This window comes from Ovis canadensis, chromosome 1 (assembly GCF_042477335.2).
Source record: "Ovis canadensis isolate MfBH-ARS-UI-01 breed Bighorn chromosome 1, ARS-UI_OviCan_v2, whole genome shotgun sequence".
NCBI lineage: Eukaryota > Metazoa > Chordata > Mammalia > Artiodactyla > Bovidae > Ovis > Ovis canadensis.
The window spans coordinates 145,926,124-145,951,581 of NC_091245.1; the positions used below are offsets into that span (position 1 = coordinate 145,926,124).

At 38.5% G+C, this 25,458-nt stretch overlaps 2 protein-coding genes across 12 annotated transcripts in view; one reads left to right on the forward strand and one right to left on the reverse strand.

Moving 5' to 3' along the window:
* LOC138434226 (multidrug resistance-associated protein 1-like) overlaps positions 1–8,281 on the reverse strand; it is a 102,771-nt gene extending 94,490 nt beyond the window's left edge. For 4 of the 9 annotated variants that reach the window (XM_069578466.1, XM_069578435.1, XM_069578424.1 and 1 more), the window contains exons 1-2: positions 8,050–8,281; positions 1,033–1,094 (exon numbers count right to left, since the gene is read on the reverse strand). In XM_069578466.1, coding sequence (XP_069434567.1) covers positions 1,033–1,094; positions 8,050–8,112 — 125 coding nt within the window. In that variant the 5' untranslated portion in view covers positions 8,113–8,281. The remainder of the gene's footprint in view (positions 1–1,032; positions 1,095–8,049) is intronic. The other 5 variants (XM_069578457.1, XM_069578446.1, XM_069578413.1 and 2 more) reach the window with 3 other exon arrangements.
* Positions 1–25,458, forward strand: part of LIPI (lipase I) — a 154,860-nt gene that overhangs the window by 9,866 nt on the left and 119,536 nt on the right. For all 3 annotated transcript variants that reach the window (XM_069578520.1, XM_069578531.1, XM_069578501.1), the window contains exon 2: positions 22,134–22,345. The gene's annotated coding sequence lies outside the window, so the exon portion shown is untranslated. The remainder of the gene's footprint in view (positions 1–22,133; positions 22,346–25,458) is intronic.

Sequence of the window (25,458 nt, forward strand, 5' to 3'; positions counted from 1 at the left end):
ATTCTTGCCTGGAGAATCCCATGGACAGAGAAGCCTGGTAGGCTCTCAGTCCATGGGGTCGCAAGAGTTGGACATGACTTAGAAACTAAACCACCACCACTGATATTCTTGCCTGGAGAATCCTATGGATAGAGGAACCTGGTGAGATACAGTCAATGGGGTCACAAGAGTCAGACACAAACGAGTGACTAATGCTACACTACATAGATAAGTATAAATGAGAGCATTTCCAGTAAAAAGTGAAATAGCAAAACAGAACAAAGAAAGCTTGAAACGTGAACTCAAACTGACTTCTAACATCAGGTCCGTCTGCTCCTCCTACCTAGGTATCTCCTCCCTGGATATCAAGCCTACCTGGCTTCCCTCTCCTTGAGCCTCAAATGTCCTCTCTGTAAATGCCTATCTCATAGGGGAAAATTACATGAAATAAAATATATAAACTGGGTAAAAGTAAATAGCAGATACATGATGATTAAACATATATGTGTATATATACGTCTGCTGCTGCTGCTTAGTTGCTTCAGACGTGTCCAACTGTGTGTGATCCCATGGACTGTAGCCCACCAGGCTCCTCTGTCCATGGAATTCTCCAGGCAAAAGTACTGGAGTGGGTTACCACGCCCTCCTCCAGGAGATCTTCCCAACCCAGGGATTGAACCCAAGTCTCTTGCACTGCAGGCAGATTCTATACCACTGAGCCACCAGGGAAGCCCTATGTATATGCATATGTATATGCATATGTATATGTACATGTATATGTATATGTTCATTTTCACTTCCTAGTGTTAACAGGGATAGAAATACTACAAATGGGCAGCCATATTGCAGGAGTATTAACAGTCTTATCTGTGGACCTAATTTGTATGTTACTATTTGTAATGTTTTTGGAATAAATCACATGAGAAGAAAACCTTTGTAAAGTTATTTTGTCAGAATATACACGCTTAGATTAAAGGAATAACATGTAAGTGTCATTTCACTCAGAATTTTCCTCAATGTGTTACACTACAGATAAATTAGTAACATTCTTACCTACTAAACCAGGAATAGGTCATCTTACTGAAGAATGAAGCACTTTTCTCTGGACTGCATCTCTAAAATAAATAAATAAATAACAGCTAGTGTACAAAGAAAATGCCTTTATTTTACATTTGAAATATCTTTGTCAGCAAGTGGAAAGTAAACAGGAAATAATTTCTATTTCAGCTATGTTGATAATATAATCTTTAATTAATACAATTAAGATATCCTTGGACAATGCATTAGGGGAAAATAAAGATTTCTCTAATATTATGGCTTTTACATAGCAAGCAACCGTGTAGAAAAGGAAAACTATTCCTAAATTTCCTATTATTTCTTCTTTTTCTCTCTGTCTCTCTCTACATATGAATCACCACACATGTATGTATATATATAGCTTCTCAAACTAAAGTGACTGTGTCTATATGTATGTATATACATGCATATATATATAAATACATAATTTGGCTTACATATATGCACAATATAAGCTAACTTTAAAATATTTAATTGCTAAGTGAAAACCAGTTTTATCTTTCTTCTGATAAATAGGAAAACAATAGGCCATAATAGGCATTTGGTTTACTCACTTCTGTGTAAATGCTTAATTACATAATTTATATAAATGTATATATACATACATAATTATATATTATCACAATTATATATTATTTGGGAAGGTTATAGTATTTCCATAATACTCTTTCCATTGATCTGCTAAACTTGACCAAAAGAAGAGAGGTTTAAAAGAGAAGGTCTCAAAGGCAATAATCTTACATTTTCTAAGGTCAGCATCAATCTCTATTTTTACAAAGTTAAACTAACCACAAAATTAAATTTCACTGTTAGAAACAGTCCCATATTTAACAATTTTTCATTAATCCTCTCTAATCCAGTTCTGATTTCATATTCACGAACTGTTTACTGCATTAAAAAATAATTCTTATTCTAAAAGAATGAAACAATATTTCATCCTGAACAGCAAAATATTCTTGGAGTAGGAAATGGCAACCTACTCCAGTATCCTTGCCTGGGAAATCCCATGGACAGAGGAGCCTGGTGGGCTACAGTCCATGGGGTCACAAAAAGTCAGAGAAGACTTAGCAACTAAAGAATCCGCCTGCAATGCAGGAGACCCCAGTATGATTCCTAGGTTGGGAAGATTCACTGGAGAAGAGATAGGCTACTCACTCCAGTATTCCTGGGCTTCCCTGTTGGCTCAGACAGTAAAGAATCCATCTGCAATGTTGGAGACCTGGATCCGATCCCTGGGTTGGAAAGATCCCCTGGAGAAGGTAACGGGTACCCACTCCAGTATTCTTGCCTGGAGAATGCCATGGACAGAGGAACCTGGCAGGCTACAGTCCGTGAGGTTGCAAAATGTGGGAGACAACTGAGAGATTTTCATTTTTCACAGCAAAATATTCTGATTAAAGATGAGAAAGCATAATACTCACTTCAAATCTGTTCTCTGAGTTATAGCAAATGATACACTATAAATCATTCCATATGTGTGTGTGTGTGTGTGTGTGTGTCTGTATGAAGAAGGAAATGACAACCCACTCCAGCATTCTTGCTTGGAAAATCCCATGGACAGAGGAGCCTGGCAGGCTATAGTCCATGAGATCACAAAGAGTCAGATACAATTTGTCGACTAAACAACAACTATATATATACATAAATATATAGTTGACCCTTAAAGAACATGGGTTTGAACTGCATGGGTCCACTTATATTTGGACTTTTTTTCGTACCGCACAATCATGGATTGGTTGAACCCATGGATGAGGAACTTCAGATACGGAGGAACCACATATATGGAATGAGAATGTGCGTGTGCTCAATTGTGTCGGGTTCTTTGCAACGCCATGGACTGTGGCCCTCTAGGCTCCTCTGTCCATGGGACTTCCCTGGCAAGAATACTGAAGTGGGTTGACATTTCTTTATCCAGGGGAACTTCCTGACCTAGGGACCAAACCTGCATCTCCTGTGTCTCTTGCATTGGCAGACGAATTCTTTACTACTGAGACACCTGGGAATCGCACATACATGAAAGGCTGACTATATATTACAGGCAGATTTTTTAGTTTGAGGAGATTTGACACCTTTAACCTCTGTATTATTCAAGGGTCAACTGTATTTTAACAAATTGCTATATATCCTTACACTGTTGTTTCAAGAAATAAATGCTGTAACAAATGTAAAGCATTTATCACACAGTGGCCCAAAACAACCACACCAACATGTGAACTATGATGTTGTCATAAATCTTGCTATCAAACACATTATTTGGAAAATTAGTACATATATCAGTGAGGAAAATGCGTGAAAACTCTCTGATTAACTCAGTGGTCACATTTTATTTTATAGGGAGTTGCCAATTTGATAATTGGCCACCAATGTGAAGATCATATTCACATCAAAAATATACATATTTCCATGCCCAGCTGCAAATGGCTGCAAATACTTTGCAGCTTTTCCCATCCAGAGACTGATTGTATTTCCCACTCCTTGAATCTGGGCTAGCATTGTTTCTTATTTTGATTATGAGAATGCAACAGGAGTGATGTTAAGAGAACTCCAACTCTTAACTTCAAAAGTCTTGCTATGCATGGAACCCTGAGTGCACCATGTGACTGAGCATGCAGTAGAAACGAGGTTCTCATCTGATAGCCCATCATCCTGACCAACAGCTTGACGACTGCCCAACATATGAGGACATTGGTCCTGCATTATCCAGCCACCAGCCAACTGACAGTACATGTCTGAAAGAGCTCAGCAGAGATTGGCCAAGCTAACCCAATTGAGGCCATGATCCAGCTGGGCCAGGGAATCATCAGCTAAATAACAAATTTTCAGGGCAAAAGTCTTGCAGAGCTAGTAGACAAGGTTACTTTAGCAGGCCAAGGACTGGGTATTTGACATCTGCTCTAGGTCTACTTTTCATGTGAAAGCATCTTATACAAGGTTCTTTGAGTTCTCTGGTAAATAAACAGCCTCATTAGATGAAGGCCAGGCATCTTATACTGAAGTTATTACCGTAAATTCCAAGCATATTTACCTTCCAGAAGAAATATCAGGCGGGCAAAATATCTAGTAGAGGCAATTAAATCTTACCAAGTACCAAGAAGGTACACATGGCTTCTCAGTAAATAATTACTGAATTCATAGCATGGGTCTCACTGAGTGTATTGTCAACATATTGCTGCAAAGCAACATCTGTGTTGCAAACAAGGACATGACAATTCTGTGAGTTTCCTTCAGTGTTTGAATTCACTCCCATCCTCTCCACTGGACATTCTGTAGTCCTTTCAACTCACCTGTTCTCGCTGACATCACTTCCTTTGCAGACCTGATATCAAACGATTTCTCATTTCTTTCATCTCCCCAAGCCTATTACAGGCTTTTGTTTTCTAAAAAGCCTGTTTTCTTTTTATTATCTTTGTACTTATCTAGCACTGGGTATATACTAGGCATCCTGGAAACATGCCTTAATATTAATGCCGTGCTGCTGGCTGTGCTAAGTCACTTAAGTCATGTCTGACTCTGTGCCACCAGGCTCCTGTGTCCATGGGATTCTCCAGGCAAGAATACTGGAGTGGCTTGCCATTCCCTCCTCCAGGAGGTCTTATGGGCAATTTTCATTTGAATGCTGAGCCTGTTATTTTTGTATTGTGATGGAGGAGCAGGAAGGTTAGCCCACAGCAGAACCTGGGTCCAGGATTTAATGAAACATGTTGCTGGTGATCTTCTTTGGGTTCATCCTTGAGATGTAGCCTCCCGAGGATCTGGTTTGTGTGACTGCTACCGTTAACAATATCTAATAACCCCTAACTTCAGGAACTTCCTTTGTGGGTATTAGAGAATGACCCTGGGAAGAGTGAAGGAAGATATGGAAAAATGCTTATACAGGAAGTCTCACAGAGAAGGAAAACCACCTAGAAAGCAAAAGGGATTTATGCTTTTTAGAACTTAGGCTTTTCAATCGCTTATGTGTCAGATTCTGTTGTTAATATATGTATTATTAAATATAATATGTCTTAGTGGTGGGAATATTTTTGTCAACCCAGTTTTACAGACGAGAAAACAAAGGCCCAGAGTTTATAAAACAAACTTGGCCAAGGTCCTCCAACTGAGAAGCATAAGACATTGAATTGAACCCAGTAAGTTCATTCTATCTTCAGGTCATAATTCTACACCCTCAGCTCTACCTGTTACATGCTGTTACTGTCTGCTGCTACTTAGAAACCCCTTTCTTCTTGTCCCTTTCCTTGTACTTCACTTCTGCTGGCTAAATCTTCCTTGTGCTTGAATCGTCTGGAGGATGTATTACCATTAGTGATTCCTCTCCTCCCATCCCTACCTCCATGTCTCAATTTCTTGTTCTATGTTACCAAAGCAAACTCAACAAACTCCTTACGTGAGATGTAAAGGCTCTTCAGACTTGTCCTCCCTGAGCTTACCCTCACTCTTACCTGACTATCCAATAATTTGCCTACAGGTACTTTTTTCTTTCAAACTTATCTTCTCTGGAGGGTAGAAAATACTATGTTTCAGTTCAGTTCAGTTCAGTCGCTCAGTCATGTCTGACTCTTTGCAATCCCATGGACTGCAGCACTCCAGGCCTCCCTGTCCATCATCAATTCCCGGAGTTTAGTCATGTTCAATGAGTTGGTGATGCCATCCAACCATCTCATCCTCTGTCATCCCCTTCTCTTCCCGCCTTCAATCTTTCCCAGCATCAGTGTCTTTTCCAATGAGTCAGTTCTTCACATCAGGTGGCCAAAGTATTGGAGTTTCACCTTCAGCATCAGTCCTTCCAATGAATATTCAGGTCTGATTTCCTTTAGGATGGACTGGTTGGATCTCCTTGCAATCCAAGGGACTCTCAAGAGTCTTCTCCAACACCACAGTTCAAAAGCATCAATTCTTCAGTGCTCAGCTTTCTTTATAGTCCAACTCTCACATCCATACATGACTACTTCAAAAACCATAGCTGTGACTAGATGGACCTTTGTTAGCAAAGTAATGTCTCTGCTCTTTAATATTTAATATTTCCAGGGTCCAGCTCATAAAATGTTTTACATGAATAAATATGTGAATGAATTAATGCTAATCACAACCAATAAAATTTTTAAGAGATTTTCTATTTATACCTCACTATGCCAGCCCTAGAAACTCAATCAGAAAGTCATGTTCTTGGCTTATAGGTTAGGCTGGGATTTTTATCTGAGTTCTACTATGCCAAAAATATAGTCTAAGTAGTAAAATATAACCATACAAGGTTTTCAACATGCCTGAAAGCCATCAACTTAAAAAAAAAAAACAAAACAAAAAAACACTTGGTGTCATAGAAGTAACAAACAGAAAATGCTGTTTAAATTAGTATTTTCAATCTTTTCTAAATGGATTCTTGGTCCAAAAAGCTACTGATGTTGAGTAACACCTGATTCGAAGACCTGACTCATTTGAAAAGACCCTGATGGTGGGAAAGATTGAAGGCAGGAGGAGAAGGGGACGACAGAGGGTGAGATGGTTAGATGGCATCACCGACTCAATGGACATGAGTTTGGGTAAACTCCGGGAGTTGGTGATAGACAGGGAGGCCTGGCGTGCTGCAGTTCATGGGGTCACAAAGAGTTGGACAGGACTGAGCGACTGAACTGAACTGAATAACCAAGGAAATAAACATAGTTGGAATCTTAAAGGAAGAGTTCAGTTGAATTTGGAGTGAAGAAATTGAGTTTATAATTTCCCACCACACCTGTTTGTAATTCACTGCCTTTGGCCACCTCTGAGGTTAGACTGATGATGTTAAACCAGTTTGGCTGATTAAGCCTGACATGTCTCAAGTTAAAAAAACAAACAAACAAAAAAAATGAACGTATATTGTCCTAGTGGAGCTCTTGCACATTTTAAGAGACTTATTCAATACCTATACTGTATAGATTTAAAAAGAGTACATATAATTTGTCCTACTTTTAAAGAAATTTATGGTTTCATACGTAATTAATAGACTGTCTTACTTATTTGACACTTTAAGTTGAGCAAAAGCCAGGATGAGAACAGGATCCTCTGAATCTGAAATTTTTTATCTTCCTTTTTTAAGTACTACAGATCTAAGTGTATTAAGCCTATTTCTAAGACCTATCTTGTGTAGTGATGAGAAGTAAAATAAGCAAGATATTTTTAGGAAATCGGACTTCCCAGGTGGAGCTAGTGGTAAAGAATCAGCCTGCCAATGTAGGAGATGCAAGAGAGGTGGGCTCCATCCCTGGGTTGGGAAGCCCCCTTGGAGAAGGAAATGGCAACCCACTCCAGTGTTCTTGCCTGGAGAATTCCATGGACAGAGGAGCCTGGCAGTTTACAGTCTATGGGGTCTCAAGAGTCAGAGGACACGACTGAAGCGGCTTAGTACACGTGCCGGCATACAACAGCAGAGTTCAGGGCACATGAGTTCCATTGTTGAAGACGCACCTGTTACCACAGCGTGGGGGTAGGGATAGGGTGCGGGCGGAGCAAAGCACAGTCAAATGTCCGCAGTTTCTGGATTTGCCCCAGGCCTCGGGTTCGCAATATCGTGTCAGTTGACAGTTTATTTATCCCGGGTCTCTTCCTGTGGTTTTACTGGGCTCTACCACTGGCTGTAGAATTCCATCCCACCCTCTACTCCTGCAGCGGAAGTCAGATCCCTTCATTCTTTTCTCAAATGCTCGTTTCTGTTTACAGGGGGGGCCACTTATCCCTTCAAAGATGCCTCTTTCCCTCCTCCAGCAGCCACCTTGACTGTGATCTTGCTCTGTGAAGTTTCACACCATCCCATGGACAGATCTTAGCTCTTCAGACTCTGTGTGTGTGTGTGTGTGTGTGTGTGTGTGTGTGTGTGTGTGTTTGACTACTACGCATACAGGGATCTAAGACATCAATTCACGTTTCAGGGTCTGCACAGTCAACTCTCCCCACTACCCTTGGTCCCCAGATTGGCGGGAAAACCGCCCCGCCTCTCCCACCTCCACCGAAGAGCTTTACCTGCGCCTCGGTGACCCGCTGGTAGAAGCCGCTCGCGCCCCATCTCCCCAGGATGGAAAACATGGTCCACGCGGACTCCCGGCGACGGGAAGCGGAGAGAGGTCCGGGCTGGGGCTGACAGCTCTCTTTCTGGGGGACTGTCAATCCGGCGTCTGTAAGGTGGAAGGACGCGAGCGCCCTACCCGGGCGTGTCGGCGGTCGCCCAGCCCTTCCTCAGCCCTCCCCCGCCCGCGCCCGGGCGGCGGCTGGAAAGAGGGAGGGGCCCGGTGGGAAGTGGGACCTTCCTTAGAATCAAAACATCTCTGCCTTCTGGGGAACTTGTACTGGACTCAGTAATTCTCACTCCTCAGTTTCCAGGGTTGCACTGTTAGAAAATGTGTCCCTTTATAATAGAAACTCAAAGCTCTTTCCTCCCTGGGGTGACATTTATGTGTTTGCAAACAGAATGTCAATATCTGTCCCTTATAGAAAACAGGTGTCAGTAGAATTTTACAGAGAGAAATTAACTGCAAGGGCTTTAAGATTAGAAAGTTAAAAAAAAAAAAAAAACTAATGAAATGCTTCTCTTAGTATCAAAAAAAAATGACAGTATAGGGAATCTAAATTTTACTTTTCAAATTAATCATAAGGCTATGTAATAAATGGAGTAACTTCGTAGTAACTAAGGTTAGCAAAGAACTAGGTGAAATATGATACATAACATATAAAGGGGGATATGAAAATTAAGGATAGCATTTTGACATTTAATAAATACTCATGGATCATGAACCTTGTATAAAGAAGTATTCGTTTATGCAACAAATCCCTTTCCATGAGATGTGTCATTGGTCTAATGAAATATTTTGTTTTGATTAACTTAGAACTTGAAATAACAGAAGAGGGGCTAACTTTAAGAATTCTGTATAATGGAGATAAGGATAATGAAACGTGATAATTTTACAAGAGTGGGTATTATGTTTCAGAACCAAGAAATATTCTGTCTGCTTCTTGAAATTAATGTTAGAAGTAGAAAAAAGAATTGAGTATTTAGAGAAAGAAAAAAAAAAAACAGCATCCTGGAAAACATGGTTCAAAGATGTTATGCAGGGGGAGTTTTAGCCTGCCCACAAAGTGGATCTACGACAGTGTCTACATAAGACACAGACCAAATGACACCTCATGGAGTTACAGTGCTAGAGAATGTTTAGAACACCATTAATGTGGCTTTCTTCCTGTCTTCAGACCGTATTTGTCGGACCCCATGCAAAGAGGAAGTTGTAGATTTCACTGTAAATGTGTCTGTGAAGAACTGAAGTCAAAGTTCAGGATTTAGAAATCGTGTTTCACATTTTCCAGGACTTTTCAACAAATTCACCTATCAGTTTGGGGACATCTTTTACTTATCAGCCTCAGCCTGAGGGATTCTTTCCCCATCTACAGGTTTAAACCATTTATTCTTTGGATTCTAATCAGAAAAGTCATCCTCTTCTTAAAGAGATATCTCCTGATTGTTAGTTACAAGGAAAGAAGGAACTTGAACCTGTACCACAGAGGGGGAAGACAAGAAAAGCAAGGTCTAAAACTAGATCAGGCTTCAGACTCAACATTTTCTTCCTTCCTGTTGGAATTAATTCCCTCAGGAAAGGGTAGTTCTAACAACAGGGAACAGACAGATTTCCATAAATACTCAGCTCTTTAAAGTGACCCAGCTCCTGGATTGGTGGGAAAGAGGAATGCCTAAGGCAATGGAATAGATAAGTTAGACAGGCTTTAAGGTGTGTTGGGGAACTGGAGTGCTGGAGTCTTCACCAAAAGGGATTGAGGGAAACATCCTTGGGTGCCCCAGAAAATTACATTTTAATGTCAAGTTTCTACAGGAGGAGATACAAGATAAGACGGTGCTAATGAAAGGGAAGGCCTGGGGGTTTTTGTTTGTTTTTGTTTTATGAAAGAAATTACAGTTTTTATTGCTCCAATGCTTAATTAAGGGAAACTCAGTGAAACATTCCAATTTGTCTAAGGAACAGAAAATGTTAAATAACATGGCCCTGACATAAACAAAACCTTCCCACAAAATTAGCATTCTGACTCACTCCATTCTCATGCTAGCTGAATTGGGAAATAAACATTTCCTTTTCCAGCAAAAAGAAGATTAGAGAGAAGTAGAATATAAAGGCTTAGGGATTTAATAATGATCGGGGCATATTTTAACATCACAATATTTAATTTTTTTAGGTTGCAAGGAAGATTCATTACTAGAGTTGTTATCCTTCCAGGGATTTTGCTCTACTTCGTACATTCCGCAGGCACTGCACCTCACCCTTCCTTATCGTGGAAAGCATCATAGATCAGGGTCAGAACCTCTGAGGTTGGGATTTACCTGGTGGTCCAGTGGTTAAGCCTTCACCTTCCAATGCAGGGGATGCCGGTTCGATCTCTGGTCACAAAACTAAGACCCCACAAGCCTCAGGGCAAGTAAAACAAAACATCAAAAACAGAGCCAATATTGTAACAAATTCAGTAAAGACTTTTAAAAAGAAATGGTCTACGACAACAAAATCTTTAAAAAAAGAAAAAGCATCTCTGAGGATGATTAAAAAGTAAAACTGAAAAGAATCTGCCTGTTTCCTATAATTCTCTGGGGATATGTTTATCATCCTGGGTGAGAAGTCACTCATCTTTCCTGACTGAGGGGTGGAAGAGATTTTTTTGTTGTTGTTGTTCTCATTAACCTTGGTATTAAAAATTGAATTCATGACACTATTCACTTCATGGCATAGCATCATCATTTTGTGAAGTATCATTTTTATTTTATTTTGATTTATACTGTTTCCCCATCATAAGTCACGGATTTGGAGTTACGAATAAGTGTCTTTTCAGTTCAGCTTCTACACATGTATTGAGACACTTCTTTATACTTAAAAGCACTATGGTGCTATTTTATCTGTTTCAAATATATAGACAAATGGTATTTTCCTATGAAGTTATTGGACAATAATAACTTTTTATTATTCCCTCTATCCCCCTGTATTTTTTAATTTAATGTGATTAGTGCAGCATCTACCTATGTGAGGCTATGTAATATCCCACTCATTGTTCCTGGCCGCTGCATGATGTTCTGTTCCATGCACACACCACACCTACCAGGAACTCAGAATGTGACTGAGTACACAGACTCTAAAGGAAGCCTGCAGACGCAGGCCTGGCACCACTATTTACCAGCAAATCATTAACACCTCCTGGCTCACTTGTAAACTAGAAACGTAGTGCCTTTCTCATAGATTTGCTGTAAGGACTGTGTGATTCAATCATGTTACAAGTAAATTACTTAGAACAGCAAGCGCACGTGGTGAACACTGCATAAATTATTGTGATGATTATTACTTAGCTAGTCACTTAGTGAACAGTGCGTAGGCTAACTCTAACTCTGCCTCATGGTCAGTGTTTGGAGGACTTTCTCTTTGAGGACTGATATTGCATTTTTCTTAGATCGCGTGTTCTCAATATTTTTTTTTTTTTTGACTCAAGACTTCTTTAAATTTTTGAAAGTTATTGAGTACCCAAGTAACATTTTTGTGTGTGAGATAGCTCTATTGATGTTTGTCACCTTAGAAATTAAAACTGTAAATGTAAAAAATTAATCAATTTTAAAACCCATTAGATGTTTTTTAAATGCTGGAAATTAAAACTAATATTACAGGGTTTTCAGGATATATCCCAAGCCCCCCATGTCACAGAGGAGGTGACCAGGTCTGGAGAAAGTCTGATGACTTTCCCAACATTACAGTCAAGGAAAATTGGGGGAAAATATCAGATTTCCTTGAATCCAGGATTCTTTGTGCTTTTTGGTCCCCACTATACCAATCTAATACCCTTCTACTGTGCCTCACATTGCTACTGATTTGCAAACTTGAGAGAAAAGCTGAAAAGTCTGCGCATTTAGGGGGTTTCCCCCTTGGCTCAATGATAAAGAATTCATCTGCAATGCTGGAGACATGGGAGACAGAGATGTGGGTTTGATCCCTGGATCAGGAAGATCCCCTGGAGGAGAGCATGGCAACCCACTCCATGCCTGGAGAATCCTATGGATAGAAGATCCTGGGCTTGTGATCATTTTTGTTGCCATCCCAAAGTTGTAGCCATACAAGTCAGCAAAAAAGGAATTTCCAAATATTTTACAAAATTTTTCTTTAGAGCTCCACTATATTTTCCTGAATGTTCCTCTTTACTTAATTTTTTAAACAAGCATTAATTTAGTACCTCCCTGTACTAGGTATTCTGGCAGGTGCCAGAAATATAATGAATCATTCCCGTCCTCGTCAAAGTATACACTAGTGGGAAAAAAGAAGAAACAAGTACACCAAGAACAAATAAATAACTGCAAAATCTATAGTGCAATGAAGTAAGTGAACAGGATGCAATATTAGAGAATAGTCAACCAGGGTAGGCACCTCTTCCCAGATTAGCTAGTGAAGCCTCACAGGTTTAATGTGATGAACACACTGGACAGAACAGTAAGTGCAGAAAACTGAATTCATCTCTTTTTTTCGTACTTTTTATGATGTGCGTGCATGTGTGCTAAGTTGCCTCAGTCCTGTCTTACTCTGCAGTCCTTTGGACTACAGCTTGCCAGGCTCCTCTCTCATGGGATTCTCCAGGCAAGAATACTGCAGTGGGTCGCTATGCCATCCTCCAGGGGGTCTTCTGGACCCAGGGTTCAAATATATGTCTCTTGCGGATCCTACATTGCAGGCAGATTCTCTACCACTGAGCCACTGGCGAAGTCCCTTTTATGGTACAAATTACTTATAAAATCTTCCCATGACTAAGTCTGCTATACCTGCAGTACTTTTCTTTATTTCCCTGCTTTCCTCTCCCTACCATCATCTGAAACATTATTTGGTTTCTAAGGAGGCAGACGTGATATAAAGTGCACACTTACATGCACATCTGCTGAATCTTATTCCACATATCTCTATGGGATTCTTTCTGGACATTCCATACATAATGCATTTCAAATAGATTTGAATACTTTTGTCAAACTCATGTAAGAAGCTAGAACAGAGCCCAGGGCACCTTACAACTTAATAATAGCTCATATTTAGAGTGTATTTATTATGCATCAGTTGCATAGTAAAATACTCACATTTAGTTCAGTTCAGTTCAGTTCACATTCAGTATCTAATTAAGTTCACACAACCAAACCCGTGAATTTTTGTGGAAACAGATAACGTGAAAAGAGAAATATAGTCTCTAAGCCAAGAGTTGACCAGAAACAGTTTTAAAATCAAGGTATTCAGAATGGAGGGAAAGAGTGTACCCTAAATTCAAGAGCTGTGGTGGCTTGTGTGCACATTGATATTAACACAACTAGGAAGGATGATGTGAGCAAAAAGGGACAGGGTTGTTACCGTAGAGGAGTGTTCCTGGAGAAGTACACTTTCACTGTGCAAACCTTTTCATTCTGATTCCAGTAAACTAGGAATACTTGTATGAATTTTCCATAGTTTAGGTGGGTAGTCTCTGAGTCATTTATCAGTTATTCATTACGTATCTATTATGGGATAAGCACTGTGATAGGTTTGGGGTTAAAAAAAAAGGGAAGGTGGAAAGGGAAGTAAAATCTTGCTTCATAAGCTTACAATTTAGCATGTTTGAGGAACAGAAAATAAAAACATAAGTTTAGGAAATGTTTTGATGTCGGGGGGAATAAATGCCAAGGGAAAAAATAATGAGGGGAAGAGGAAAAGGAATATGGGTGGTTTTATTGCAATTTATTTATGATCAACAAAAGACACTAATGAAAAAAGGTCTTTCAGCAAATACCTAAGTTAAAAGAAGAGGAAGGAATGTGGTAGTATTTGGTAGTATTCAAGGAAATCTTGACATGAAAACTAGCAACAGTTTGGAAGAAAGCCAGATAACAGTGGGGCACTTTTCAGAGTATCCACCTCACTGCAGTTCTTGGTGAGGCACAGTGGATGATACTGTGTGGACAAGGATGACCAAACTACTCTAATTCAAAGAAAGACTTGTTAAAGTTCGATCTGAGTCTAAAGACATTTAGAAATATATTAATTGGTTCATCAACATAAATGGATGAACTTAGAGCCTGTCATACAGAGGGAGGCAAGTCAGAAAGAGAAAAACAAATATATTAACACACACACACACAAGCACATAAATCTAGAAAAACGATTGATGAATCTATTTGCAGGGAAGGAATGGAGATGCAGATACAGAGAAAGGTCTTGTGGACGCAGTAGGGTAAGGAAAGAGCGGAACGGATGGAGAAAGTAGCATTGACATAAACAGACTGTCATGTGTAAAACAGATAGCTAGTGTGAAGCTGATAGGGAGACCAAGGAGACCAGCCTGGCACTCTGTGATAACTAGGGGATGGCACGGGGGGAGTGGAGGCAAACTCAAGAGGGAGGTGATACATATACTATTATGACTGATTTGAGTTGTTGTATGGCAGAAACCAACACATTATAAGGCAATTTTCTTCCAATTAAAAAAGAAAGTAGAAAAAAGATTTAAACATTTTTAAAGGAATATATTAATTGATTTGGTTTGATTCTATTTATCTTGTTTAAGTAGGCACAATAGTGATACAATAAAACCTCTGTCTAAATCTAAAGGAACTCTATAAGTGAAGCGAAGTGAAGTCGCTCAGTCGTGTCCGACTCTTTGCGACCCCATAGACTACAGCCTACCAGGCTCCTCCGTCCATGGGATCTTCCAGGCAAGAGTACTGGAGTGGGTTAAGGAACTCTCTAAAGAAGTATAAAATAACACGCCTAATAGATAAGAGAACACTGGTTCATAGTTACATTGGTAGTTTTTGGTTTGTTTATTTAAAAACACATCATTTCAAAATAATGTTAATATTGTTCAAGTACCTGGAATAGAGATAATAAAATCACGTGTATTGGAAAGCTTGAAAAAGAAGTCACACCAGGTTGTTTACGATTTCTGCTTCTTTGCCTATCCCCTCCTGGGCCAATATTCTCCTACTTAGAATCACTATTAATCTTTGTCTATTAAAGAAAAGGTGGTGGTCATGAAACAGGAATGCAGTTATTATCTTCCAATTAACATTAACAAGATGAATTTATGGGACAAGGATGAGATACAGGAGGAAGAGTTTTATTAATTAGGTTTTAAAAATGTCACATTAATGAACAGAGAGAAATCAGAAAAGTTATAGATACTTCCAAGACTATGGAAGTGATTATCCTTAATCATACTAAATTCTTACTAAAATTTAGACATGGTTTCTCATACTCCTCCAGTGATTAATTATTAGTTTGGAATTAATTTAAGGATTAAAGATATTAAATACAAAGATTAAACAAAAAATTATTTTTTTCAAATTTAGAAAAAAGTGAAAATATATTACTTAGTGTGTTAAATTTATCCCTTTGTATTGAGCTGAAAAAATATAATTAAAGCACATCAATTTGAATTTAAATGTCAAATATACTATGTGTCTTTGGAAATGATAATTATATTAATGAATATATTAAGCAAATTACCTAAATATAATACCTCCCAGTTTTATGAGTTGAACAAACATAAAATATATTTTTTAAAAAAAGCGAAGAAAAGAAACACCGAAACTTCTTATCCTTGGGATGGTAACTGTGTGATTTTCTCTGTAAGCATCATTATTGCAATTAATTACTTTTTTACCAAGATTACCTTTATGTCTTTCCTTTTGCTGCATTATCACTTAATTATCACTTAAAATAATTAACCTTCTATTCTATTGTGATAATGCAGCAAATTTAATTAATGAAGTAATGTCAATTCTTCAAGTTTTAGATGATTTTCAAATTTTTACTGTCACAGAGGACCTTTTCCTTTGTGCAGAAAATATTCTTATTCACTTTTTTGCTACCTCCTTGAAAAAATTACCGAGAATCACTAAAACAGGAGGTTTAAAAATTTGAATGGCTCTTGGTAACCTTGGACAACATCATGTAAAGGTATACTACTAATTTACCTTGTTTCCAGGCCATATTTATTTCTAAACTGGTTTATTTATTTCATCAGTTTTCAAACTCTCCTGTAATTCTATGGATAATAATGATTGTAATGATGTAAACACCACTAACAATGATAAATTTGTTTAGTTCAAAACATGTCAGGCACTATTTCAAGCACTTAGTATAGAATTGTAACAGAATAGTATAGATTTTGTATTTAAATAGACTTGCATGTGCTTTCCTGTGGCTCAGTGGTAAGAATCCACCTACCAATGCAAGGGACACATGTTCAATCCCCGGTCTGGGAAGACTCCACAGGCTGTGGAGCAGCTAAGTTCCATCCACTACAATTACTGAGCCTGTGGTATAGAGCCTGGCAGTCATACCTACTGGAGCCCTAGAGCCTGTTGCTCTGTAACAAGCAACAAGAGAAGCCACTGAAATAAATAAATACAATTATTAAAAAGTAGACTTGCATTTGACTACTTACTCTTTGCTGGGAGGGATTGGGGGCAGGAGGAGAAGGGGATGACAGAGGATGAGATGGCTGGATGGCATCACTGACTCGATGGACGTGAGTCTGAGTGAACTCCGGGAGATGGTGATGGACAGGGAGGCCTGACGTGCTGCGATTCATGGGGTCGCAAAGAGTCGGACACGACTGAGTGACTGAACTGACTGAACTGACTTACTCTTTCTGTAATTAGCACAGTGGCCTTGGGTAGGTTACTTAACGTCTTTGAGATAAGCTTTTCCAGTCACACTATACAAATAATATCAAAAATCTTGCAGGATTTTTGAGAGGATTGGCTTTCTTAAGACTTGATTTTTTAAAAATTTAACCTTTTAACCTGATTAGAATTTATTTCTTAACATGTTATAATATTTGTATCTATTTTTCTAAATGGTTAATTTACCATAACATTGTTTATTAAATGTTATCCACTTTGGCCACCTCATGCGAAGAGTTGACTCATTGGAAAAGACTCTGATGCTGGGAGGGATTGCGGGCAGGAGGAGAAGGGGATGACGGAGGATGAGATGGCGGGATGGCATCACTGACTCGATGGATGTGAGTCTGAGTGAACTCCAGGAGTTGGTGATGGACAGGGAGGCCTGACATGCTGCAATTTATGGGGTCGCAAAGAGTCGGACACAACTGAGTGACTGAACTGAACTGAACTGACTGATCCCTTTTGCCAGTACTTAGTGATATATACTTCCTTATATTTAAGTTATCATACAGAGTCTATGTTTCTGAACTTTCTGTTCTTTTTCACTGATATATTTTCATGCCAACATGATAATACTTTAGTGATTATTGCATCCAAGTATGTTTCATTCTTTAGTAGTAGGCTATGCTTTGCTATGAGAGCTCATGGTTCTCATTGTTCCATTTGTTTCAAAACACTGTTTAACAGTTTGGCAGATTCATTTTTATCAGAAATATTTAGAATTATTTTCTTGAGTTGCAAAATAAGTGTATGTGGTAGGGTTTTATTAAATGCAGTCATTAACTTCAGGAGTACTGATAAGTTTTCAATATAATCAAAGTCACACTGTTAGGACTTCATGGATAGTTGCTCAATGTAAACAGGTGCAGCAGTCTCCATAAATGAGACCTTTGGGGAGAGAGGAGCCCTCCAGTGTTCCTATTAAAGTCAGTCAACTTTAGCAAACTTTTGCACTAGAAGAAAACCCATAGGTGGTTGTATCTACAGTATTAACTGAGACATATTAAGTTGAGCACTTTTTTAAAATACATAGGATAAAATAAAATAAAATACATAGGATGTGCATTCTAAACTATTTATTCCAGTTAAGCATAAAATTCACAACTATATTTTAATTATCAAGCATATAAATATTGGTATATTGAAACAGAATGTGTCATTCATAAATAAGTCTAAGGAAATTAATTCTGACTAATGAATACAATCTTGATTTGACATTGAAATCCATTTCAAGTTACTTACATATACCCCAAATGTCATGCTATTTAAATGGAAGATAACATTGCATTTTATAAAGAAAGGTGATTTGCATGAAATATTTAAATAAGAAAAAAGGACAAACTTAACTTAAATGAACAGCCCAAATTATACAATAAAATTTTAATAATTCAGACATCTATTTACAAAATTTAAATTTGTTTATTAAGTAATAATGCCAATAATATTTGAATTTATTTATTACTTCCCACATGCCAAACATGTTCTAAAAGTGCTTTCTTTGTACTCATATGATTTCAGAGTAAACTTGTGAGAAAGAAATTAGAAAGAAATTTTATTGGTGAGGAAAATGAGGCACAGAAAATCTAAGTTTTCTCCAACTTATACAGAGCATTTGAACCCAAGCTGTTCTCCAGAGCCCATGCTATCAAGCATTTTGACCAGAACAATTAAACCCTTTATATGGTCTAACTTTTTTCAACTTTGCCTAGCAATTGCTTTTGATTATTTAGAGAACTGTAAATTTTAGCTGACATTCCCCTTAATATTTTGGCTATTTCACCTGATGAGGGAGTCTTAGAAAAATCAAACAAGCTTTACTGAGTGTTCTTGTTCAGGATTAAAGGCTAATTGTAGAACAAAATAGTGTGCCAAGCATGAATTAAAATTAGAGCACACCTTTCAAATATGACTTTTCAATTAAAAGTATAGCATATGATTATAAAGTATTGTTGCCCTTATGCCCATAACACTTTCTGATTTAATTTCAAGACGATTTTATGATTCCATACAAAAGTGTATCAGTAAAGGTTTATAAAAGCTGTAAGGTATTGGTTTGACCTTTATTCTTTCTACACGAAAAGTTAAATAAGCAATTACATTTAGCTCCTATATAGAATCAGGAGGCTGTCCAGCTCTAGCATTAGCAATTGTAAATCCATCCTTTACCTTTCTCAGGCGAAGGATGGCTGGCCAGGAGCAAATCGGCAGGCAATGGGAGCCCCTAAGTCAACCATGCGTTAATAAGTTGCTTGAGCACCATCTGCTGGACACTTTGAATAACAACCAGTTTGAGAACACCAACTACCAGAGAATGACCTGAATTCCAGATTCACAAACAGTGTTTACATTTATGCCCTGGTGTAGTAGCAATCCATTTATTCTACCTACTCAGAATTAATTACCCAGGCAGGACACTCCCCTCCATCTTTGCATGTTGATTTATTGGTATGAGAAGCTCTACGTGGCCAGGTGATAGGCTTAACTTTTAGTTTAATGGAACTATATTACTGGGTCACATGGTGGAAGAATCCTCCCTTGAGAACAAAGATGACTAAACTAGCAGAACCACAAATCCTGAGGTCCCTAAAATTTCTGACACAACTACTCCATTTCGCCTCTGTAATGTGAAAGCAGCCACAGGCAATGGTGTGGCTGTATTGCCATTAATACAATAAAAACTTACACAAACAGAAAGCTGAATGTGGCCTGTGGTTCATAGTTTACCAATCCCTGATGTATATATGACTTCTCAGGTGGCTCAGTATAAAGAATTTGCCTGCCAAGCAGGTGACTAGGGTTCAGTCTCTAAGTCGAGAAGATCCTCTGGAGAAGGGAATGGTTACCCACTCCAGTATTCTTGCCTGGAGAATTCCATGTGCAGAGGAGCCTGGTGGGCTATAAGGGGTTGTGTGAGGTTGGACCTGATTATCACATAATGTGATACATACATGAGATAAATATATATCCCTGCTTATTTTTGACAGATAGATACAGATAGAGTTAGGAATAGAGATAGACATGAGAGCGATAGAAATACATTTCTAGTAACTAGGAGAGTCTATTTTGATGCTGTGACTGTTTTATCTCCCACCATGAACCAATAACCCTTAAAACCCCTGTGCTAATATTTTTCTTAATAATGATGGTGTGTGTACGTGTCTCTCTGTGTATGAATATTTAAGTCTTCTGTGATAACTAAACTCATCCTGCTACTTGAGATCATAAGATTGATTCAAATCCCATATCCATGAATTAATGAAATATTCAAGGGACTCCCCAAGGTTTCTGGGAATATCAAGCCTATTCTTTAGCCACAGTCATCTTTACTCTCAAACTCCTGCTTCAACTAAATTATAGCAAATAATTGACCGTCACTGCTCCACACCCTGTTAACTTAGTGAACTCAGAGTTTTCTTTCTTTTCTTCTTCTTTTTAAAAAATTTTTATTTTGTGTTGGAGTGAAGGAGATCAAACCTTGGATTTCTTTGGAAGGAATGATGCTAAAACTGAAGCTCCAGTACTTTGGCCACCTCATGTGAAGAGTTGACTCATTGGAAAAGACTCTGATGCTGGGAGGGATTGGGGGCAGGAGGAGAAGGGGATGACCAAGGATGAGATGGCTGGATGGCATCACTGACTCAATGGACGTGAGTCTGAGTGAACTCCGGGAGATGGTGATGGACAGGGAGGCCTGGTGTGCTGCGACTCATGGGGTCGCAAAGAGTCGGACACGACTGAGCGACTGAAATGAACTGATATCTGATTAACAAATAATGTGATAATTTCGGGTGAATGGCAAAGGGACTCAGCCATACATATATTTGTATCCGTTCTCCCCCAAACTTCCCCATCCAGGCTGTCAATGACACTGAGCAGAGTTCTCTTTGCTATACAGTAGGTCCTTGTTGGGTATCCATTTTAAATATAGCAATGTGTGTACATGTCTATCCCAAACTCTCTAACAACCCCTTCCCTCCATTCTTTCCCCTAGCAACCATAAGTTCATTCTCTAAGTCTGTGAGTCTCTGTTTTGTGAGTGTCATATTGAGTGAAGTAAGTCAGACAGAGAAGGAGAAATATTGCATGACATCCCTTATAAGTGGAATCTATGAATAAACAACACAAAAGAACTTACAAAACAAAGAAGTTTCCTTATTTTCAACACACACACATAAGCACACACTTTAGTGAAGGCCTTTCCTGGCATAACTGACTTTACCGATGTTCTGGACAGATGACCTAGGTTAACCTAGGCTGCAAATTAATAATTTGAAATTGAACATTAAACACTATTTCATAGTGTTTTCCACCAAAAAAGCGTCCTGACTCAGAATTTTAATCAGCTCATTTTCACACCCTTCTATTCTGACACATTTTATTTTGTATTTTTTAATTGTATTTTTTGTTTTACATTAACATAGTTCTGACACATTTTCCCAATTTCCCACTGCCCTCTAGTGGCTTCTTAAGGTATTTTCCTAAACACAGACCCACCTAAAAAGAACTTGGTGTCAGTTGTTCAGATTAACTCATTTTAAAACATTTCACTTGCACTAAACTAAATCGGTGTTCAGCACAATCTTTATATAATTTTATTTTGTGATTCATTTAGGGTATTGAGTAATAATTAAGAAAACATTAAGTATGCTTCCACATGTATTGCAAAAACATGGCATCTCAAAAACATGATCTGTCCATGAAAAATAACAAAGACATTCTAAACAGGGTGATTCACTCGGCCACATTTCATAGTACTTCATGTTATTTTGTGTAGCAGAAGAAATAATGAAAATTAGAAGGTTTAAATGAACTATATTGATGTTTTTGTTGTTTTGTTTAATGATAGTGGCAACTGGATTTTACTACCCATTCATAAAATTCCATGGGCCAAAATAATATGATTTATTCAGCTGAGAAAACCTCAGCTTTTCTCAGTCTGGTTGTCGATGAGTTACGTCATGTATCTGCAGTTAAGGCACATTGTAGGCGCCTGTGAACAAGAGATCAGTTTTCAGACATGAGCTCAGAGATGGGGTATGAACTCAGGTTTGAGCTACAGAGAGCATGGATGAGACGTTTTTGACAAAGAGAATAGTGAGAGAAGAGCAAATGGTCAAGGAGAGTTACTGATCAGTCTTAAGGTTTACTGGACTTCCCTGAATGGCTCAGACAGTAAACAATCTGCCTGCCATGCAGGAGACCTGGATTGGATCTTTGGGACAGGAAGATACTCTGAAAAGGGGAATGGCTACCCACTCCAGTATTTTTGCCTGGAGAATTCCATGGACAGAGGAGCCTGATGGGCTACAGTCGATGGGGTCACAGACAGTTGGACACAGCTTGAGTGACTAACATTTTCACTATTGGGTCTTCCCAGGTGGTGCTAATGGTAAAGAACATATCTGCCAATGCAGGAAACATAAGAGATGCAGGTTTGATTCCTGGGCTGGGAAGATCGCCTAGAAGAGGGCACTGGCAACCCACTCCAGTATTCTTGCCTGGAGAATCCCATGGACAGAAGAGCCTGGCGGGCTACAGTCCATAAAGTCGAAAGAGTCAGACATGGCGGAGCAACTGAGCACACACAAGGTATCCTGAGTGCGCTTGACTCTGGGTCTTTTGCTAAAAGCTTAATGTCTAAATCTTCTTAGGTTGAGGCTCTTGAAGTGAACTTTGATTTTGCCTAATGTTTAGTTGACCACTTGCTGTGCTTTACTGGATTTGATAATTCAGACTTAAAAAAAAAAAAAATCCTCCACAGGGGATTAGTGGGATTAATAGTCAAACTCTGTCTTTAGGTTTATTTACAGAACCCCAAGAATGCGGCAATGGTGAGAACACAAGATGAGGAATCCTATTCTCTGAAAGTAGTTTTTAGTTTGCCCTTATTCTCAGGACTGATATGATTTTCTTAACCTTCCTTTGACATCTGCTGTGAAGATCTGTGATTCTGTACGATGATTCTATATTCACGGCTGTTATCGATCTTTTTAGGAAGCTGTATGATTATATTACAACTCTCAGACGTGTGTAAATTGTGATTTTTCTCTTTTCTATTTCTTATTCCAAAAAATGAATTTTGTGAGTGATTTAAGATGATGATGTTATATCCATGGTAGTTAAGAGGTTGATGAATCAAAACATTAATGTTTTCCTTTCATAGAGAAAATTGGAGAATAAAGTTAGGGGGCCTCTTAAAGCTTGAATGATCTAGGCATGTTCCTATATCATCGTGGCACTCTGGGATATCCAGATGGTTACTTTAGATTATGCTAAAAAGAATTTTACTTTACTATTTTTGCTGTGTCACACTGCAATAATCTGAATATGGTAGTTAGATAATGGGCAAACAATTTAAGGAAATGAGATACATTTCTCCTGATCATGTCTTTTATGATGAAAAATATTAAAATTTATCCTTGCACAGATAACTTGCATTTGGGAACTGTATCAATGACCTGTCTCAATGGATAAGCACAGACAGAGAAATATGGAAAACTGAACATAGTTATAGTTAAGTGTTAGTCACTCAGTCATGTCCAACTCTTTGTGATCCCACAGACTCTAGCCTGCCAGGCTTCACTGTCCATGGCATTTCTCAGGCAAGCACACTGTAGTGGATTACCACTCCCTTCTCCAGGGGATCTTCTCAACCCAAGGATCGAACCCAGGTCTCCTGCATTGCAGACAGATTCTTTACTTTCTGAGCCACCAGGGAAGCCCAGTTATAGTATGCAAAAGTGCTCAGTCACTACAATCCTGTCCAACTCTGCAACCACATATACTGTAGCCTGCCAGCCTCCTCTATCCATGGGATTCTCCAGGCAAGAATACTGGAGTGGTTTGCCATACCCTCCTCCAAGGGAAGGCATGAACCACTGAGGAAGTCCCAGTTAAGTATGAAAGTGAAGTCTCTCAGTCATGTCCGACTCTTCGCGGTCCCATGGACTGTAGGCTACTCTGTCTATGAGATTTTCCAGGCAAGAGTACTGGAGTGGGTTGCCATTTCCTTCTCCAGGGGATCTTCCTGACGCAGGGATTGAACCCAGGTCTCCTGCATTGCAGGCAGACGCTTTACCCTCTGAGTTATAGTATAACCTTGTATTAATATTGAAAACTACCAGGAACTTCCCTAGTGGTCTTGTTGCTAAGACTTCCCCCTCCAATGCAGGGGCTGTGCATTCGATCTCTGGTTGGGGAGCTAAGATCCCATGTGACTGATGTCTAAAACCCAAACCATAAAATAGAAGCAATATTGTAGCAAATTCAATAAAGACTTTCAAAATGGTCCATTAAAAAAAAAAAAAAACTTAAAAATAAGTTACTAAACTGTGCTGCTGTGTTGAGTGTTTTCTCTTTGTTGTGCAATAGAAGTTTGCTTTTGCTTTTAAGGACTGAGAAAACATTAGTCCATTTCCATGCACCTTTCATGGTTATAAGCTGAATTCTTAAACTGAATGTGGCATTTTAGAATTTTTGTGGTCCAGAGGAAAAATAATGTATATTAAGCATTTATCAGATATCTAGGACATTCTTGGTTGCTTTATCTTTAACAAGTGGAAAAGATCATTTCCCACTTCATGTATGAATAAACTGAGAATAGAAATTGTACAAAGTTTTGTGGGTGCATGTTTCTATATTTGATTTGGAATGGGTATGCGTTTCAGATATTCAACTTCTAGAAAAAATGATCTTCTCTCTAGAGAACTTAGGACAACTAGAATATGATAATTGAGGAAAATGTTCTAAAATAAAAGTATGTCATTTAAATATGTATTTTCCAGCAATAAAACTATTTTTTTCATTGCACTTTGGCTTAAATATTAAGATTAGTAAACAATGATATCTTCAGATGAGTGCTAAGAAGAATCAATGCACAATCCACTTGATTTAAAGGTACTAATTATCTCCCTCAGAAATTATGATGAAAGAACAGATAAACTTGGTTTCATGATATGACTGCCTTCAAGAGAAGTAATCAGGACTACCGTGATTTTTTAAATGATATTTACTGTTCCTGTTTAAGTTAATTGTACCCCTAGCATGCATTTAAAAGCTTTTCTTAGTAGAAGATAAACAACAGAAACTATCCAGAAGTTTTCTTTCTGGATAATTTGGAAACAAAATCAATCTTTCATACAGTATTTTCCTGACCTGGTTGCTTTGGTTTCCTTTTTATATCTCATGAATAAAAAAAAGAAAAGAAAACTTCTAGTTAATCATCTCTTGTCTTTTGAGAAAATGGATGTAGTGAACTTGCTTCACTCAGCTTTTGACTTGACTCACATAAGTGATTCTAGACACAGAAGGAAATAAAAACTCTCAACAGCCATGGTGGTAAACTTAAGTGCATCTGGAAACACGTTCTACAAAACGCCAGGATGATGGGGGGAGAAGCCAATACGTTCAGTGATGAGAAGCAGGCCATTCTGTCTCCATCCTCTGCCATTTTCTTCCAGTTTCAGAACTTGAACACTTTTATCGAATAGGAAAGTTGACAGCCATGCTTCCACTTCTTAGATGCTACTTTGAGATGTCAACATCTACAACCCAACTCAAATTTTCTACATCTAATTAGAAACCAACACTTTGGTAATACTAGTGGGATGGCACCAGGGCCCACATTTAATTGAGACAGGTGGTGGCAGCTTACTGCCTTAAGCAAGATGTAATATGCAAAAATAAATTATTAGAAAGAAAGA